We start from the raw sequence: 20,498 nt of genomic DNA, 5'->3' as shown, positions 1-20,498 counted from the left end.
ACCTTGAAAATTGTATCACAGGTAGGTTTATCTAAGGTATAAGAGTGGATACTTTGGGAGATATAAGGAATACCTATGATATGGAGAGCTTTTTGTACCTGTATGGACAAAGAGAGACCTAGATAGTACATGAAACTAGTTGTACAATTACTAATGTATCGGTAGTCTCCTTGTTCCTTCCTTCAAGTCTTCTCATTTTGTTATCGGTGCTCGGTCGGGGTGGACCTGAAAAAGGTACTCAAACGCTATGTGTAAAGAGTGTATATTGTAAAGTTGATTAAAGCGTATTACACCTCTGTAAAGGGTTTATTATAGTGTTTAGTCACGGACCCTTGCCGTGGAACCGAATCAATCAAATATCAATTGCTAATAACATGATTCCTGATTTATAGGGAGATATGTTAGTATATTGATATCACCTGAATTTCATAGGACATAATCATAATTCGTAGGAAATTTTCATAATTATTATTGTTGTCATTTATTGAGCGTCTTCAATATATATTAATGTAGTCGGTCGATCATCAAAACCGACCGATACACTTTTTGTTTATGTTTGTGTATCATGTAACATACACATTTTTGCATAAGGGTTGGAATAACTTGTTTAATAACACTACAAGAAAATCATGAAATAGAAACCAATTTGTAGAAACCAAAATAATTAGTTGCAATAGTAACTAAATTAGAGACCATTTTAGAAACTAAAAAGAAATTTGGTTTCTAAATTAGTTTCTATTATTTTCTATTATTGTTAAATAGTCTCTTGGTATCTAATTAGCAACCAAGGTTTTTGCTACCAAATTTAGAAACTAAATAATTGGTAGTTAAAACCTTAATTGCTAATTAGATATAAATTTAGAAACTATTTAACAATAATAGAAAATAATATAAACTAATTTAGAAACCAATTTTTATTTTAGTTTCTAAAATTGTTTCTATTTTAGTTTCTGTTGTAACTAATTATTTTGGTCTCTAAAAATTGTTTTCTATTTCATTATTTTCTTGTAATTTAAAAAGCTAGTTGGACTTAAAAGCATTTTATACCTATTTTTAAAGAAATTTTATAATTGATATTTTTCTTTAAATGGATACACATTCTAGAATCAATACGATATATATAAAAAATAATTATACCTATATGTGTACGTAAATGAGAGGCTTAGATACATTGTTGTAATACTTTTCAATAAGAACTGACCAATCGAAATAAATAACAATGTACACTTGAAAATTGTTGTCTTTATTTGTTTTCTCCCATGTGCAATGAAGGTAACAAGATAGACTTAAATAGCTGGTATCATTATTATATATATATATATATATATAAATTAATTTGAAATTGTTTCAATTTAAAAAATCTCAAATTTAAGTTTTAAATATTTATATTTTGTAAACACTTAAATAGAATTGATGCATTCACATTATAAGTTGATATACATAATTTATTAAACTGAAAAAAAAATCGCATTTGATATCACCATGTACAATTTTTTTTTCTCCAACTATTAACAATTATAATACATGATAGTTTTCTGATTCAATACATTAAAATAATTCTTATCAAAACAAACATTTTAAGATTATTTTGTAATGAAATAAATTATAATGCCCTAAAGAAAAAAAGACATAAGGACTTAGGAGGACCCATAAGGGACCATAGTTATAAATCATCCTTAGCCAAACTTGTGAGAGACAAGGCAGTAAAAACAGTATATTGCTGTTTAATGTGCCGTTCTAATAATTGCTTTATCTACTGCATTACACAGCAATGCAATCTTCCAATTTCTACACTTTCCCATAATTAACCACATGTAGCCGTTGATACAAAGAAAGCTTTTAGATCAGACTTGGCCATGGCCACATATATATCTCTGTGTGTATGGTACACATATACACATGCTATGTATATGTATATGTATATGATATGAAGAAGTGCCGTTGCAGTGGTGGCCATGGAGTGGGGTCATGCAAGCGAAATCAAGCTAAGAGGGGCGGCAAAAAACTATGTTAATCATGTCATTGTCCATAGACAAAAAACAAAAGAAATGGTTTAATTATTCCATTCATCACCATTCTCTCTCTCTTTCTTTTGTTACTTAAATACCACCTCTTTCCACTACACTTTGGCACACACCATATCACACACAGTTAACTAGCTATAGCAGTGATTGAGGCTTGAGAAATGGCTAAAGATGTTGAGGTTCAAGAGCAAGGAGAATACGCTGCCAAAGACTATCAGGACCCTCCTCCAGCACCCTTGTTCGACCCTGAAGAGCTAACACAGTGGTCCTTCTATAGAGCCCTTATCGCTGAGTTCATAGCTACCCTTCTCTTCCTCTATGTCACTGTGCTAACCATTATTGGCTACAAAAGACAGACTGATGCCAACGTTGGTGGCACCGAATGTGATGGGGTTGGCATTTTGGGCATCGCTTGGGCCTTTGGTGGCATGATCTTCATCCTTGTTTACTGCACTGCCGGTATTTCAGGTACATATCTCTCACCCCTTTCAATTTCCTCTCTCACAAGCACCACAATTTTGCTCTTCTAAGGTTTCAAGTTTCAACTTTTGTATTTCAAGAACTAGGCAATTGTAATTTGGTGGTTCTTTTTGTTGGTTTGATTGGATATTGGACAAGGAACGTGTATGAATATGCATGCAACAAGAACTATAACATGTTTTTTGATTTGGTGAGTGTTGCAGGAGGACACATAAACCCGGCTGTGACTTTTGGGCTGTTCCTAGGACGCAAGGTGTCGTTGATAAGGGCGTTGTTGTACATAGTAGCACAGTGTGCTGGTGCTATCTGTGGCACTGGACTGGCCAAGGGGTTCCAAAAGGCATACTACAACAGGTATGGAGGTGGTGCTAACTCTGTTGCTGATGGCTACAACAAGGGTACTGCTTTGGGTGCTGAGATTATTGGTACCTTCGTTCTTGTCTACACTGTCTTCTCTGCCACTGATCCTAAGAGGAACGCTAGGGACTCCCATGTTCCTGTAAGCACCATATATGTTCCAAAACAATTTCTAAAAAACTCTCATTAGTGGCCAAACTTTATTACTAATTCATGCTCTCACTTTTTCAATATGAAGGTACTAGCACCCCTCCCCATTGGCTTTGCTGTGTTCATGGTTCACTTGGCTACAATCCCAGTTACTGGCACTGGCATTAACCCAGCAAGGAGTTTTGGAGCAGCTGTAATCTACAACAAAGAAAAAATCTGGGATGATCAGGTAAAAACTTTTTTAACAGTGTATATAATATATTTCAAGATGAAACATATTTTTACTGAAGAAAACAAAAGGGTGTTGAAGGTTATGTTGTTATGGATGTTGATAGTGGGTGTATTAATTATGGTGATTTTTTTATGAACAGTGGATTTTCTGGGTTGGACCAATTATTGGAGCAGCAGTGGCAGCATTCTACCACCAATACATCCTTAGAGCAGCTGCTATCAAGGCACTTGGATCATTCAGGAGCAATGCTTAATTACTTAATTAATAATTAAGCTACTTTTGTAGCTTCTTAATCTCCAACAAGGCTATGGTGTTTCCACGAAGAATAATAATTTGTATGTTGAGGAGTGCTAGTCTCCCTAGTTTAGGCTTTTTCGTCCTTCCTTTCATCAGCTACAGTTGTTGTGGGGTTTGCAGGATAAGGCCAAAACCATATGGGGGGCATCAAATTGTAGATAAGCATGGTTGTGTCCAAGGGTGAATTTTGCATCCCTTTTGTGTCTTTTCTCTTTTTAACTTCCTTGTATATGTATTCCCAGTGTTCATCTTTTCATAATTAAGTATTCATCTTTTCTTAATCATCATCATCATCCATGTATGTAATGTACCTTGACTTGAGTAATATCATTAAGTTCCTGGCTTCTCTAAATTGGTTGTTTCACCACCATTAATCCTAGGCTTGAAAAAGGACAAAGTGAATAACAAGTACCCTTTTGGAATTAGGCCAAAATTATTGTCCTTTAAGTACTTACTAATTAAGCTTTTACGAGATCAACATTCATCTATTTGCGTGAGTTGCGGTTCTTGAACCTTCAATGTTGTCCAAAACAGATGCTTATCCTAATCCTAATAATGTATATATTAAACTAATGCAAAACTTGTAGCAGTGAAAGAGCTTAATAAGGACCACAACTAAACAACTATTCCACTCAAAAGCTTGACTATTTATTAGATAATATAACTCGGCTTTTGTGGTGGTGGTTATTGGATGTGACGTTAAATTTTGGATTGATTTTGAAACTCATCTGTTGCTAGGGACACTATAATTTAACTAAAGAAAAAAAATGGAAAAGAACTAAAGATAAAGTAACATGTTAGGTGGATGACTTGGGATTCCTTACAAGTGCACCCCTCATTTCTTATAATATATTGGTGAGCTAATATACGTTATCTTCACCCTATTTTATGCCTCCATGATTCTGATTAGCTAGGTATGTGTTAATTGTTTTATAACTTTTTGTTTTGTGCACAATTTGTGCTCACAAAGGTACTCTTCATTTTTATGGCACTTTTTTTACCTTTTATTCATAACATTTTCTTTGCTGCAAAATAGCTGTTGGATTAGTCTCAACATATAACACAATTGTAAATTAAAAAGAAATGAGAGAAAACAAGGCTTGGATTATTCGTTTTCATATGTATTAAGAAGTGAGTTTTAAGCTTAATCTTATTTCTAATCGATATGAGATCTCCAACACACTTTTGTGAGTGATCTAATAAGTCCAACAAATTTTAGTTAAAATAAATTCAAAATGAATCTGATACCATTTTAAGATATGAACTTTAAATATAAGTTAACCTTATAAAAACTAACTTTTAAAAAAAAAATTACAGATACTTATATACTATAAGATATATTTAATTGATATGAAATCTACAACGTACTAGTATCTCTTATATGATAAAGTCACTACAAACAATAAAAAAAAATGTCTATTTGAGAAAGAAAAGAAAAAAAAGTTGGGTTTCCGGCATATTCTATTCTCAAGAGCATATTATCCATGGTTATAGAAGATGAAGGTGATGGAACATTTGAGATTTTTTTAGAGAAACAATCATGATCATGTAATGGTGCTTAAGTTAAGTATCTTAGAAAAAGTAAGATTATGACGCATTAACAACTGATGGAGCTTTCATTAATTAGTCTGGTAAGTTCCATTAGTTCTGTAATTATCATATTAAGCCAACGTGTTACTTTGAACTTTCTCGAACTACCCACATATTCTCAAATGTTAACTCCCATATATTTACTATATATAATGCTTAAAATTCTTGAAATGTAGTTTACAATGATAGAAGATTTTTTAAAAGTAATTATTGAAAATCAATATAATTACGGTGTGAGTTTATATGTAACTCAATTCTTTTTTGTTTTAGATTTTTTCTTGTGTTATTTAAGTTTGTTTTTTTTTTCAAATTTTATATAACTCTACACCTCTGTGTTTTTATTGTTGGTTCTTTTAATTTATTTTTGGTGTCTATATCCATATATCAATTCATGGTGGGCACAAGCTTTAAGCCTAACTTTTTTTGGTCAATGGACCTAAATTAAGCTTAAACAACAAATCTTTACATGGCAGTTTCTTCCTGCACCCCTACATTTTTCTTCCTGCACCCCCAAAAGATTGCGCAAAGACAAAACTGTCCCTATATAAATTGTACATTTGTTTTTGTATTCTGGATTATGAAATCCGGTAAATTTTCGGATTGACGCTTCCGGTAAATTTTCTTGACGCATCCGGTAATCTCCTGGATTGATGCTTCCGGTAGTACATGAATAATAGTGTTAATCCAAAAAAAAATGCAAAACATCCATAATTGAAAAAACCATTCCAGATTCACCAATCCATAATTCAAAATATGCATTCCGAATTCAGAAATCCATAATTGAAAAAATCATTCCGGATCCACCAATCCATAATAGAAATTGGGCTTCCGAATTCAGCAATTCAGAAATCAATATTTATGCAAACTTTGCTTCCGGAACACCTCCTCATCTGAAATGCAACATGATTCACTTCTGGATTGATAAATCCATAGCACACTCCGAGATCCCAAAATTGTGGGGGTGCAGGAAGAAAAATGTAGAGATGCAGGAAGAAACTGCCTCTTTACATTGTTTTGTACCAAACCAGTCCCAACATAAGCCCAATTGATAAATTACGTGTGCCTAAAAAATCTTATTATATTTTATATTTGTCTATCTAATTAGAATCAAATGTCCATGAAAACTGGAGTAAGAGAAACATTTTAATTGTATACAACGGTTTGGTGTATAAAAGGTTAAAAACAACCGCGTGTAGTCTTATGTTCAAAAAGTAAAAAAATAATTATTTAATCTCTTTAGATTCAAATAAAGAGAAAAAATAATTATTTAATCTGGGTAAAAATCGTCATTTTACAATTTCCTATATATATAATATGTGCATTATTATTAATTTTAAACCCTAAATCTTAAATAATTATATATATAATATTTAATTTTAAAATTGCAAATAATATTTCTAAATATTTATTGAAATTCATACAATTATTCCTACGTAATTATTAACCATTCAAATGTAATTTATCAGTTAAAATTTTATGAAATTTGGTCTTGGAATTGTAATTTTAATTCTAAAATAATCAAAAGTTTCAAAATCGCAAAACTTAGATGAAAGGTTACAAGGTTGGTAAAACGTCTAAAAAATATAATAATAAAATTTGCAAAATAAAATTAAGTGATAGAATTCAAATTAAAAAAAAAAGGCTTCACTCTAAACTCGGCCCAAAGGCCGTTACGGATTTATTCTATTTAACTTAAACTATTTTGAAACGTTTTTATATAAGGATGATCCTATTATCTAAAATAATATAATTAAAGAAGGTGATTCCTTCATTATTGAACGTGATTTCTTTACATAAATATTTTTATAATCAAAACAATTTAAAAACTAGAGTGCATTCCTTAAGGAATTTCTGTATATTTTATGTGAACATAAGGTTCACAATTCCAGTTTTTTCTCATTCATTTTGAATGTTACGGGATAGATATTAATTTATTTTTGAAATAAATTTCATTAATAAAACTAAAAAAATTACATATTATTTTTTTACAATTACTTTAGTTAGTTATTTCTAATTGAAGCTTTTTTTTAATTGTTACGATTATGTAAGTATAGGTTTCTAGACATTTTGTTAATTTGTATTTTTATGAAAACTGAGTTAAGTAATTTACAGGGTAAACCAACTGTTTTATTTTTACTCTCACAAATAAAAGATCAAGTAATTAATCTTAAAAAATATAGATTAAACGAACTTTTTTTTTTCACTTTCACATTTTAAAAATCAAGTTAATTATTTTTTTTAAAAAGTATGTAAAATTGTAAAAAAAAAAAAGGAAACCAACTTTTTTTTACTCAAACTTTTGATGTAGTTTTTCTATTTAAAAAATCTTAATGGTTAATTTACTACAAAAACCATTGTCTGAAAAAATAGTTGTGTATACGTAAAAAAAAAAAAAACATTTAAACCTATATAACAATATCAATAAATCATAGTTGACTATTCTAACATGTTGGTTTAATATAGAGAAAATGTTCAAACTTCAACTCGAACTAAAAACTGAATCGTCAAACCATACACAGTACATGTTATAGTCTTTTTGCTCTAATAGTAACAAGACTTTCATTTTTCTCCTCATAAACCTTACTTTACCCTATTCCTATAATTCGTCACCAACTCTTCATAATAATTTCTACAACTTTGACAAAAACAACATGAAAATCACACAACATCAATGTTTCATTTCATAATCCATTGAATAAAAAATGTATTACCGACCGACGACGACAACACTGAAACTTTGAGGAAAACACCAAGACACTAATTAACTCAACGATAACAGCAAGGCACTAGAGAACTCAAGGAAAAGAGCACGAAACACATGACAGAAGATCAAATGAAGAAGAAAGTGAAATAGCAAAATGTACATCTAAAATGTAAAACTCAATTTCCCCTAACTCTAATTTCACAATTCTACCAAAGGTTAAACCTTTTCAGAATGTTTTGTGGACCCCACGATAAAAATTAAATATTAGTTTTTTTGTCACCTGAACAATTGTATACTGAAGCAACTACATCACCGATTGTTCAACCAACATTTTCCTTTAATATATTTAATAATAAAATATGAGCTAAAATGTGAGACTTTTATCCGTGATTTCATTTAGCACATTTTGACAATTTTGATAGAGAATCTCTGAGCGGTGCCATGGAGAAGGAAGGATTAAAGAGAGTCACAATAGGAGGCATAGAAAAGGGGAGAAAGCACGAAAGCTGAGATGATTTTGAATTAACATCGCTATGATTTTCACACATAGTGTGTGGCTGAGGAAGAGCAGAATGCATTTGGTATTAAACTTTTGCATGCGTTTTGTGCCCTCGCAATAATGTGACGGAGCAGGACAGCAAGGCTCTTTGCTGCCCCTCTAAGCTAAGCTAATTTTATGCTATAATTAATTTTGGTTTTCCACTTTGAGACAAAGCAAAGTACACAACTTTTTCATGATAAAGTATGAGAAGCCTAATACTGTCATGCTGAAATACCCAGGTGCATTCAATACTCTGCACATATGCATATTTTTCCTGGTCTCTTGAGATGGGTGGTTAGTGTTCTCATTCTGCAAGGATGCCAATTAGTGTTCTAATGATTTTAATCTCTATTGTATTTGTATGCATTAGAGTAAAATACTGAAGCACAATCATGAAAAAATAAGTAGTGTAGTACATACTTAAGTATAAGAATTATTTTGCAAGTGTTTGAGTGAACCTTTTCTTTTGTGGGGACTTCACTTCGATTATAGAACAATCCATTCATCGGTGACATAATTTTCTAACATTTATTTTTCAGAAGTTGATAATTTTCCATATGGTGGGATAGAATTGATGACACTTCACTTAGTTAACACTTTTAGCATTTACCCTTCCCTCTTTCCACAATAAAGATATCAGCATCATTATTCATTTAAGTACAAGCATAATTTTTTCTTAGAGCCACCTCTGGCTAATAATATAAAGCAATAGACAATCTTATGACAGTAATGCCACTGCTGCTTCAATCAAGACAATCTTTAAAGCGGTGTAATTGTACATTGATGTACGTGTGTCACATATAGCCATGGGCAGTTTGGGAATTGCAAAGGCTCTTCAATGTTGGGGTTAGGGTCTGTTGAAAGCAAAATCCACAATTATGTTCCCTCTCTTATAAAATCAGTCCAAGGAACAACCACTTCTTCAGAACCTCAACACATTTATAAAAGCCAGGGCAACCACCTACAAGTTTTATCCAAAAGCTATCTCCTTCTCTGATTCCAAGTGATCTACACAAAACAAAAGAGAAACATGAGTTCCATTGGTTTGTCCTTCCTCTTCCTCCTTTCTCTAGCAATTTTCTCTATTGCTAGAGGGCAAGAAAGGGCCCCTCATGGGCTTGTTTATGAGAACCCTATAGCTTTTCCACCAGCAGCATACGACTTTTTTCATCCCAATGCTCAAAAGCCTCAGAATAGAGACTTCTGTGCAGCATCCAAATGTTCACCGCTGCCTCTAGCAGCTCAAGTGGATGGCACTCAAATATATCAAAACAAAGCTTCAGCAACACAGAAAGGTGGGAAACAAATCGGAGCTGGGGGTGTAGCTGGCATTATCACTGTTTTTGCTTTTGTTGTTCTTTTAGCTATGGGAATCTACTATGTGAAGGTCACTCGCCAAGCCAACATGAATCGAGCAAGTAGTAGTGTTCAATCTCATGCTTGATGTGCTTTCTTCTAATCACATCAAAACCTAGCTTAGAACAAGGCATAAATACTCCTTTACTTTGCCTAAAGTCCCAAAAAATTGTTTCCTTAACCATATATGTGTGTATCTCATTTTCTTATTCTTAGCACTAGTTCCATTTCCAGTTGTTCATGATTAACAATGCAACTACGGTTTTCATAGTGATTAATATCAAATTTGGATGTTTTCACAGTTATCATAGTCATGTGTTTCCAATTTCTTACTAACTACTGAAAATAATAAGATAGATTCAATGCGAGGCAACATCAGACACAAAATAGCAGGTCAGTCACAGAACCTGGACAGTGTCAAACACACAAAAAGAGTGCTAAAAACTTATTCTAAAATCTCATTCCAACAGATTCTAGTTGGTTGAAATTCATGTGACCCCAAGAAGAGAAAGTATTCGAAAGGAGTGTTAAAAAATGTGTTCCTATCATCTCTAAACAAGTTACGAACACGAATCCTGAACCCATTGCAAGCAGACAAACGATACACACATTCAGAGTTTTGAGAGGTTTCCCGTCTGTGATACTAAACCCAAGATTTTATCCTATTCGTTTAATCAGACCAACATCAACTAGTACAGTAAACTAAATAGCAAACAATACAATCTTCTGCAGTCTACAAAAAATTCTGCTACCATTTTTCTATTGACTAAGAAAAGTTAAACTTAAAGTTTCTCTTAAAAAAGAAACATAGAAAAAAAACACATTTTTGTATTCATTTACATACTTTCCTCGTAGAACTTGAACATGAAACTGTCCAAACTCCAAAGCGATAAAATCACAGCAAAACATTGCTTATCAGTGTGCGAGTCATTAAGTGCCTTTACATTTTTGCTGAAAACAGGCACCTAGGGTGCTAATTCATAAGGACAATGTAAGTAAATTCTAATATCAGATATATAGTACTGCTGCAAGGGAGAAAAATCAGGTATCGTGATTCATATATTAAAGCAACACCCAAGTATTGCTGGATAAATTACATTGGTGTTCAAACAACATTCGCGCTGTCCATGTTCACAACAATTTAAAAATCTAAAATGTCAAGGTAAAAATAAGGCCATGTATGGTATGTTTTGATATCACAATTACAAGGGATAATACTAAAATAAATTGCTCAGAACATTTCTACCATCCGCGTGAGCTGAGAGACTTTATCAAAGGTCCAAATGTCTGATCCACTGTTTTGTTCCATGTATGAGCAAATTCAGAACGTGTTTTTTTTCCAAATATAGGTTCTTTGACCTGGTAGAGAGTGAAAGCTGAAAGGTTATAGTTTAAAAATACCAAATCATACTGCAACAATCAAATTCAAACTTGAAATTTAAGTCAAGGATGACCATACACGATAGACTGAATGATCAGTATTTCAGATATAGAGCAACTCAGGAAAGTGGAGAGAGAATTCTTTCAAGTAATTCCAAGTATAACAAATAACTCGATAAGAATCATAAAGCACATGTAAGTGCAAACTATTGTGCAAGGGACTGTAAAAGAGAGTTAAGTTTTTATTAATTTCCAGTATAATTTATGATGCGGATGTATATACATGGCTTCATAAAAAAAAAAAAACTTATCTACACCATGTATCTCATTATGATTATTCTCCGGAAAACTTCACATTATGAACAACGACACGCATGAATATTGAGAACAATTCCATCTTTCCCTTGAAACTATTCCCATGTGATGTGACAGTATAGCCAACAACATAAAAATATAGCAACGAGGTGGTTTCATTTCAGTGACTCAGTGCATTTCCGGGGGCAAGTTTCAGCTCCCCGAATGCACCCCTACATTCCATAAAAATGATTTTCCAAAAAAGGGGGTTGTAGGCTTCCAAAAAGCAATTTTGAGGTAAAAATTTCCAAACACAAATCACAAGACTTCAAACTTCAAAACAGTTTTAACCAAAATTAAACGTACAACATTTTTCAGCATACCACAGATTAAAACACAATGAAGAAATAGCTCACCCCCAACTGAACAAATTGGGGATTGTTTTTTTATCAAAAGAAAAAGGATAGCCCAACAAACCATTCATTCAATCAAGAGTCAATAACAATGTGAATTCATCTGGTGTATCTAGTATCGGTGATTCCTTCTACGCAATGAGATAAATTGAATAGAGAAGGAATAAGGTAAGAACGGAGGGGGAAAACGAGTAGTACCTGAGATTGGTTTTGGGAAATAGAAGCGTAGATGTATCGGCGTTGCTCAAACACAACCACCCCCGCCAATACCACTCCCAGTGAAGCTCCCAGAAGCCGTTCCTATTCCAAACCCAAATCCACCAATAAAGTTCTCACCTTAAAATTGAAACAAAACAAAAAATTTACACTGATCATGTTCTGATAGAGGAACACGAACCTGGGTGATAATGCTAATCATCCTTTCCTTTTTGTTTGTTCGCTGCAACAGATTTATCGGAACAACACTTCTCTCTCAAATGCCCTGTCTGTCCCGATCTTGCTTCGGGAAAAGCCTCCGCTCCTTACGACGTCGTATTCGCCGCTTACTTCTCCTTGCTTGGGCCTGTTGTTGGACTGCCCAAACCACACTGGGCCCAAATAAAACAATTTTTGCACCTTCAGAATTCCTTTCTACATCTCCGTTGTCTTTCTGATTTGTAAATAAACAACTATTAAATTATGGAATCTGAAAATTATTTTTAAATACATTAATTATATTCCAACATAATTTAAAACCTTTTTAACTTATACAATTTAAAATTAATATATTTAAAATAATAAAAATTGATCATATTGTGAATAATATAATCTCGAACTATATCTATTTTTTTCATATTCTAGATAGTATAGTCTAAAATATTGTTTCAAATTATATATTTCAAAAATTATATTTCAGATGCCATAGTCTTAGTCCACATTATATAATCTTTTAAATTACAGCGTGTAAAATATTGTTTCAGATTTGTGTTTGGAAACCATATTCCAAATTATATAATTCTACTATAGATAAATTATGATAAGGGCATATTAACAATTTTTTGTATTGTGAAGGTGATATTTCAAATGCTATATCTATGCTCATAATTTTAGGCAATTTTTGAAAAACTTTTTTTCTCTTTGTCTTTTATGCTTGCAAGGGACTTTGTTTATGATGATGTTGCTTGCAAGTCATTTAGAGGTAAAGTTATTATGGCTACTGGCAAATTTTTGTTTATTTTTATTTTGTTATCTAAAACTATTTATGGATAGAGTACTGCATAATATAACTCAATAATTTTTTTCTTGTTACAATTGTTATGTTTTGAAAAAGTAAATATTGCATATAAATGTTTTTACAAGTTTTGAAGTAAATAATTATACTTCTTTTTATTTTCATTGCATTTTGGTTTTTCAGTTACTAGATTTGTTGACTTTGATTATCTTTTAGTTATATAGACTTAAGCTCACTCTCAACTATTGGGTATATGCTCATTTATAAACAGATAAATCTATTTATAATGTTTATATTGAGTTTTATTAACTTAATTGAACTTTTACTTTTCACATCCTATCTTTATTAAATATAATTTTATCTTTTTTTAACTTATTTACTTGGTCTTGATACAATATTAACTATTTTATTATTTTTATATTATTATAACTTACAGTTTTTCGACCTAGTTAGTAGAATAAAAATTATGGATTATATTATAAAAAAAACACTCATTCAAATAACTCTAGATTGTAATTATTTTATCAAGTTTTAAATAGGTTAATTGTAAACTACTTAGAAATCATCTAGTTCACGTGATTTGTGACTTGTAGAAAAATTAATCAAAAAGTTAATATGATAATTAAAAATTAACTTATCCATAGTAACTATCAAATTAAATAATATATTATTATTTGTGTTAAGTTTTTTATTAGTTATATTTATATTTATTTTTAATTAAATATGTTTAAAATAATTATATTTTTTTTATCAATATTATTGAAGAACTTAATATTTTAACAATGGGATTTTTAATAAGTAAAGAAGTTGAAGTTATTAATTTATAAAATAAACTAAACATCTCTATTGAAAAAAATAAAATAAGATGTATACATTAGAGAAATAGAAAAAGCAAAATAAGATAAATAAAAGAGATGAAATATGAAGAAAATTAGCAGACCTGGTGAAGTGGTGATGAAATGTGGAGAAGAACATTTCACCCCTCTCTCCCCACTCTTCCCCAATAAAAGGCATCAATCTCTCCACTTTCCTGCGAGTTAAGTGAGAACAAATAAAATAAAATTTTAAAATTAAAAATATGCTTATTTAATAAAGAAGAATATCAATTTAAAACAGAAAAGTAACCAATCTCTCCACTCTCCTACCAGTTAGGTGATAACAAAAAATAAAATTAACGTATCAATCTCTCCATTAAGTGAGAACAAATAAAATATTTTACTTCCAAATGATACTCACAAAAAAAGTGGATCTTTAACTATAAAAGATTTTCATCTATGACATCAAAATATATTAATTATTTATTTTAACACATTAATGATCAACACCCTTTTTAACACTACCTTAATAATCAGCATCATTTTTCTATAAAATCCCAAACTAACCGCAAATAAAAAAAATTAAAAAAACAAATAATAAACTTGTATATATTGATTTATTTATTTTTTTGTTAAATTCTTTTTGTTTTAAAAAAATTAAAATCTACCGTTTATGTTATTATACAATGATCTTGCATGTTGACCGAAACGCTGGAGCTTTGCCTCGTCAAACTTGGATCGACTTCTGCGTCGTGTTAGCCTCCGTCCTTCACCGCGATCCACCTCAAGAACCTGCAAAAGACGAAACGGCGCCGCTGCGGCCGATCACGCTCCGACGCCCAAGTCAACGACTGAACCACCAATTACTTAAGAGTAAAACTCAAGAACTCTAAGGAACCGTGACCAGTTCTCTCTCAGTGTACTCAAGACTCGCAAGCGTAAAGAAAACAATCTGAACGTGCGTACCTCAGAAGTTCGTTGGAAACTCTTATATACCTGGGCACTTTCTCTCTCCTGGCAGTTACACATCTGGACACGTGGCTCGCGTCCAGCTGTACACGTGCCATCATCTGGAGCATCCTTGACTTGGGCGCTACTTCTGACTCTTCTTTGGCTAAGTTACTTATGCATGATATACTCAATGCATAGTTGCCTTGGAGCGTGACCTCTTCTGGGTGGCGAGTTCGGATGCCTTCGTACACACCTTCCCTGTGGTCTTGCCGGCCGCCTTCATGATCTGCCCTACCTGTTTCACCGTGTATGTTCAAGTGTGCTATCTCCCGAGCTCATCCTCTGGCCAACTGGGAAATGACCATCTGCCTTCATCTTCGGCGATGTCCTTGTTTCGGCGATCTCTAATCACTTGGTCGCCTAGGTTCGCATCTGGCGACTTCATCTTCAACCCGGTGACCGCTGGTTCAGGTATGCTGGGGATCGGAGCACGCCAACTTAATAACTGGCGACTGCACGAGCCCCCCGACTTCCTTCCCTTCTGCCAGCCAGGTGTCCCGTTTAGCACGCCTATATGATAGCTCGATGCCACGTCATCACTTCCGACTACCAGAAATATTGAACAAAAACAATTTAAAAAATGAATGATCCCATTATAACTCAGATCAACTCAAAGATAATGGTATTTTTTAAAAGATTGGTATAGTTACTGGAGAGGAGAGAGACGTAAATAATAAATTATTATAAAAGAACGAACAAAAAAAAGGAAGAGAGAGACGTAAATAATAAATTATTATAGAAGAACCAACAGAAAGAAAAGAGAGAGGTAAATAATAAATTGGAAGAGAAGACAAAGATGTAAATAATAAATTATTATAAAAGAACGAACAAAAACAACTACAAAAAATAGAAAGGGGAGTTGTTATGGCATTAGTAAGCGGTAGTAACGTGCACCAATTGGAGCGGAGTAGCGTGCACCAATGAGAGTCACGGAGAGTTGCGCCTGTCTCCCTTTCAATTAGGTGGTTGACTCAGTGATGGTACCTTTGAATTGCATATGTTAAGCCTTCTTTCCAATAAGTCCATCGGAACCATTCTTCGTCTTCGTCACTCTCTGTTAAGAGGAAACATACTAACAAAAATAAGGAACATATAGAAGAACACTTATCTTTCTTTCGCCTTCTTCTTATTCTCCGAAAAATAAAAGTAATAATTTCTCCGAAGAAGATTGGGTGTTAGTGACTTAAAATAAAGAGTTAAAGGGGAGCATTGTTAAAGGACTCAAAATAAGGAGTTAACAGTTAAAGGGGAATAGTGGAGGTTAACGCAAAGTGGGGAGTTAAAATATTTATGAAAGAAGTTAAAAGAAGATGTTACATTTCAAAATTGTTGTCACTACTTTGTCCACTACTCACGTTTCCTAATATTTGTTTATCTCATAATTTTAACAGACACTCCCTCATTTATGCAATTTCAAAATAAATCATATCTTTCAATTCAAAATCGATAATCTATTTCAAATATTTTTAAATAGTAGAAAATGACGCAATAACCAAAATAATGAAATAAAACCAAATATTAATCTAAGGATAAAATAGGAAAAAATTTGAGAGCAATTAAAGAGGGAATCCCCTTTATATATAGGTATAGATATTATATTATCGGTTGTTGTCATTCTCAAGACCATTTTGAGAAGGGTGCTCAATCTTGGATTGTGGTAATGTTACCAGAAGAGAATATCTCTGGTTAAAGAAAGGTACCATGCAAAAATGGTCACAAAAATAGTCACAAACCAATTACATTTGTCATTTTATACCCTTTCACTGAGAGGACGCTTGTTGGAATAGAAATCTGGAGTTAACTCTGCCTAGAAATCAAGTAATAGAAGTCAGTATTTGAGTAACAACAATCACCTTTTTAAAAGGGTTTTGGACGAAACACTGATTCATCAGTCGAGTTGGCAGCATCCTTGAGAGAAACCTGGTGATGCTTACCAAACATTAAACCATTGATAAATACACTGAAATGTTGATTTTGGCTTAATCTCAAGTCCCACATCGGTGAGTTCATTGTTTGGGAGGAGGTTTGAGGGTTATAAATTAACCTCTCCTCCTTCACTATTATATATCCCAATTTGTAATATCTTCTCCCATAATAATAAAAGCGGGCTATTTTGTTGTGCTCGGAGATTAGGCTAAATTGGCCAAACTCCGTTAACAATTTTCTGGTGTGTTTTTTTCCTCTTTATCTCTTTTATTATTCCGCTTTATTTATTCAATATTATTTGTTGGGTAGCTCTGTTAGGGTTTTGTTTTAGTGGAAAAATTACCCGTTTTTCCCAACAAGTGGTATCAAGAGTCGAAGGTTCGCCCTTGGGTTGTTTGAAATTATTTGTAATATTGAATATTATATTTTGAGTTTGTAATGGCAAATCAAGAAGAAGAAGCGAAAGATGTATCCAGAGTGTCGGGCTCCTCGTTATCATGGTCGAGGTTCCCAGTGTCCACTTTGAAATTGGCGGTGGAAATATTTGATGGCACTGGACATTTTGGCATGTGGAAAGAAGAGGTCTTTGACTCTCTTTTTCAGCAGGATCTTGATATTGCTATTGAAGGAGAGAAACCAAAAGAGGTAGAGGAGAAAGACTGTCCAAAACTGCAGAAGAAAGGGAAGGCTCTGCAAGTTGCAAATGTTGCAGAATGCAAAAGTGATGTGGAATCAGATATCTCTTTAATTGTCTCGCTTTCAACATCATCATATCTAGATGAGTGAATATTGGATTCAGGTTGTACCTATCATATGTGTCCCATTCGGGAATAGTTCTTTAAATTTCAAGAACGTGATGGCGGGGTTGTTTACATGGGTAATGATAATCCATGTAAGACAGTTGGGATATGTTCAATCAAGCTGCGGAATCATGATGGATCCACCAGAATTTTGCGGGATGTACGGTACGTGCCAAAGTTGAAGAAAAATCTCATCTCATTGGGGGCTTTAGAGTCTAAAGGCCTGGTTGTGACGATGCGAGATGGAATTCTTAAAGCAACTTCAGGAGCACTGGTGATGTTGAAAGGCGTGAGGAAGAACAATATGTATTACTACCAAGGTAATACAGTGGTGGGGACAGTAGCGACAACAACTTCTAACTCTAAGAAGGATGCTGAGGCAACGAAGTTGTGGCATATGAGGTTGGGACATGCTGGAGAGAAATCCTTGCAAATTCTTACCAAGCAGGGATTGTTGAAAGGTACGAAGGCTTGCAAACTTGAATTTTGTGAGCATTGTGTTATGGGAAAACAATGAAGAGTGAAGTTTGGCACTACAATTCACAATACCAAGGGTATTCTGGATTATGTGCTTTCAGATGTGTGGGGACCTGCCAAGACTCCGTCAATCGGAGGTAGGCATTATTTTGTCACTTTTGTGGATGATTTTTCCAGGAGAGTTTGGGTGTTTACTATGAAGAACAAAAATGATGTGCTTGAAATTTTCCTTAAGTGAAAAGCTCAAGTTGAAAACCAGACAGGAAGGAAGATTAAGGTTCTCCGAACAGACAATGGAGGAGAATACAAGAGTGATACGTTCCTGAAGGTATGCCAAGATTGTGGCATAGTTCGACACTTCACTGTTAGAAAAACACCACAGCAGAATGGGGTGTCAGAGCGTATGAACAAGACACTTGTGGAGAAAGTTCGTTGTATGTTGTCTAATGCTGAGTTAGGCAGAGAATTTTGGGCTGAGGCTGTGACATACGCTCAACATCTCGTCAATCGTTTGCTATCATCTGCTATAGATGGCAAAACCCCGTTAGAGGTATGGTCTGGAAAACCTGCAACTGATTATGATTCTTTGCATGTTTTTGGTTCTATTGCATATTATCATGTGATTGAATCAAAGTTGGATCCACGGGCAAAGAATGCTCTTTTCATGGGCTTTAGTCCTGGAGTGAAGAGATACCGTTTGTGGTGTTTAGAGGCAAAGAAGACGATTATCAACAGGGATGTTACCTTTGATGAATCTTCCATGTTAAAGAAGGTAAATCCAGAAGGAGCTGATAGTACTCCACAACAGGTGGAATGTGCCCGAAAGCAGGTGGAGTTTGAGCCGACAGTGGTGATCCCAACACGAAATACCACAAGTGACTCTCCTATGGCAGAAGAAGAGTCAGATGAGGAAGAGGTTCCTACCCAAGAATCTCAACAGCAATCAGCGCCAATTGCAGTTAGAAGACAGAGACGAGATATTCAGAAGCCTGCTCGTTTCATGGATATGGTTGCCTATGCACTTCCAGTTGTTGATGACATTCCATCCACTTACCCAGAAGCCATTCTGAGTTCAGAGAGTGGTAATTAGGCAGGTGCGATGGAAGAGGAGATGCAGTCTTTGAAGAAGAACAAGACGTGGAAGTTGGCACAATTACCAAAAGGTAAGAATGCAATTGGGTGCAAATGGGTATTTGCAAAGAAAGAAGGATTTCCTAATAAAGAAGATGTTCGCTAGAAGGCAAGGTTGGTTGCTAAAGGCTTTGCTCAGAGGGAGGGAACTGATTATAATGAGGTATTTTCTCCAGTTGTTAAACATTCCTCCATTCGAATTTTGTTAGCATTGGTAGCACAGTTGAATTTGGAGCTTGCTCAACTTGATGTAAAGATTGCGTTCCTACACGGTGATTTGAAGGAGGAAATCTATATGACTCAACCAGAAGGATACAAGGTTGATGGTAAAGAAGATTGGGTTTGTAAACTTAGCAAATCGTTGTACGGACTGAAACAATCTCCGAGACAGTGGTACAAACGATTTGATAAGTTCATGAAGGATCAGAAGTACAAGAGAAGCAAATATGATCACTGTGTGTATTTGCGCAGACTTGAAGATGGTTCCTACATTTACTTACTCTTATATGTTGATGATATGCTGATTGCAGCAAAGAGCCAAGTTGAGATTGACAGGTTAAAGGCTCAGTTGAGTAAAAAGTTCGAGATGAAGGATTTGGGGGAAGCCAAGAAGATTCTCGGCATGGAGATAAACAGGGACAGAGAGAGGGGAAAACTTTGGCTGTCACAGAAGCAGTATTTGCAGAAGGTATTACAACGTTTTGGTATACACGAAGATACAAAACCTGTAAGTACCCCACTTGCTCCTCATTTGAAATTGAGTAGCTGTTTATCTCCGACGACTGATGAAGAACGAGAATACATGGTGAAAGTCCCATATGCAAATGTAGTTGGAAGCTTGATGTATGCAATGGTGTGTACAAGACCAGATATTTCACAGGCTGTGAGTGTTGTTAGCAGGTACATGCATAATCCGGGCAAGGCACATTGGCAAGCTGTGAGATGGATTCTACGGTACCTCCAAAATACCTTAGATGTTGGATTGACATTTGAGCAAGATGAATCACTTGGTCAATGCATAGTTGGATATTGTGATTCTGATTATGCAGGTGATTTGGATAAGCGACGGTCTACAACTGGCTATTTGTTCACTTTAGCAAAAGCGACAGTTAGTTGGAAGTCTACCTTGCAGTCTACGGTGGCTTTGTCTACGACAGAGGCAAAGTATATGGCGATTACAGAGGTTGTGAAGGAAGCAATTTGGCTTCATGGGTTGCTTAAAGACTTGGGAGTTGGTCAGAAACAACTTGAGTTATATTCTAACAGTCAAAGTGTTATTCATTTAGCAAAGAATCAAGTCTTTCATGCAC

The 20,498-nt window shown here is 34.0% G+C and overlaps 3 protein-coding genes across 3 annotated transcripts; 2 read left to right on the top strand and 1 right to left on the bottom strand.

The window, feature by feature from the left end:
- Positions 1 to 1,661: 1,661 nt before the first annotated feature.
- On the top strand, positions 1,662 to 3,824 carry LOC137821491 (aquaporin PIP2-7). The gene is made up of 4 exons (XM_068626108.1): positions 1,662 to 2,492; positions 2,708 to 3,003; positions 3,100 to 3,240; positions 3,383 to 3,824. The coding sequence occupies exons 1-4, from the start codon at positions 2,186 to 2,188 to the stop codon at positions 3,494 to 3,496; spliced, it is 858 nt and encodes a 285-aa protein (XP_068482209.1). The 5' UTR covers positions 1,662 to 2,185; the 3' UTR covers positions 3,497 to 3,824.
- Positions 3,825 to 9,405: 5,581 nt separating this feature from the next.
- LOC137823211 (uncharacterized) lies at positions 9,406 to 9,819 on the top strand. The gene has a single exon (XM_068628385.1). The coding sequence runs from the start codon at positions 9,406 to 9,408 to the stop codon at positions 9,817 to 9,819; it is 414 nt and encodes a 137-aa protein (XP_068484486.1).
- A 944-nt stretch (positions 9,820 to 10,763) lies between these two features.
- LOC137821484 (uncharacterized) lies at positions 10,764 to 12,370 on the bottom strand. Its single transcript, XM_068626096.1, has 3 exons — positions 12,216 to 12,370; positions 12,017 to 12,118; positions 10,764 to 11,090 (listed from the first exon to the last, which is right to left on the bottom strand). The coding sequence occupies exons 1-3, from the start codon at positions 12,234 to 12,236 to the stop codon at positions 10,974 to 10,976; spliced, it is 240 nt and encodes a 79-aa protein (XP_068482197.1). The 5' UTR covers positions 12,237 to 12,370; the 3' UTR covers positions 10,764 to 10,973.
- Between the last annotated feature and the right edge of the window lie 8,128 nt (positions 12,371 to 20,498).

Source organism: Phaseolus vulgaris, chromosome 11 (genome assembly GCF_000499845.2).
Source record: "Phaseolus vulgaris cultivar G19833 chromosome 11, P. vulgaris v2.0, whole genome shotgun sequence".
Taxonomy (NCBI): Eukaryota; Viridiplantae; Streptophyta; class Magnoliopsida; order Fabales; family Fabaceae; genus Phaseolus; species Phaseolus vulgaris.
Note: the sequence above shows the minus strand (reverse complement) of the source record. Positions and strands in the feature narration are given on the sequence as shown.

Coding starts and splice junctions, on each gene's coding strand:
- LOC137823211 (XM_068628385.1), top strand. CDS start 9,406: ATGAGTTCCATTGGTTTGTCCTTCCTCTTCCTCCTTTCTCTAGCAATT.
- LOC137821484 (XM_068626096.1), bottom strand. CDS start 12,236: ATGATTAGCATTATCACCCAG. Junction 12,119..12,215: donor TGATTAGCATTATCACCCAG/GTTCGTGTTCCT, acceptor GGTTTGGAATAG/GAACGGCTTCTGGGAGCTTC. Junction 11,091..12,016: donor TTTCCCAAAACCAATCTCAG/GTACTACTCGTT, acceptor ACTCTCTACCAG/GTCAAAGAACCTATATTTGG.
- LOC137821491 (XM_068626108.1), top strand. CDS start 2,186: ATGGCTAAAGATGTTGAGGTTCAAGAGCAAGGAGAATACGCTGCCAAA. Junction 2,493..2,707: donor CTGCACTGCCGGTATTTCAG/GTACATATCTCT, acceptor TGAGTGTTGCAG/GAGGACACATAAACCCGGCT. Junction 3,241..3,382: donor AAAAAATCTGGGATGATCAG/GTAAAAACTTTT, acceptor TTTTATGAACAG/TGGATTTTCTGGGTTGGACC.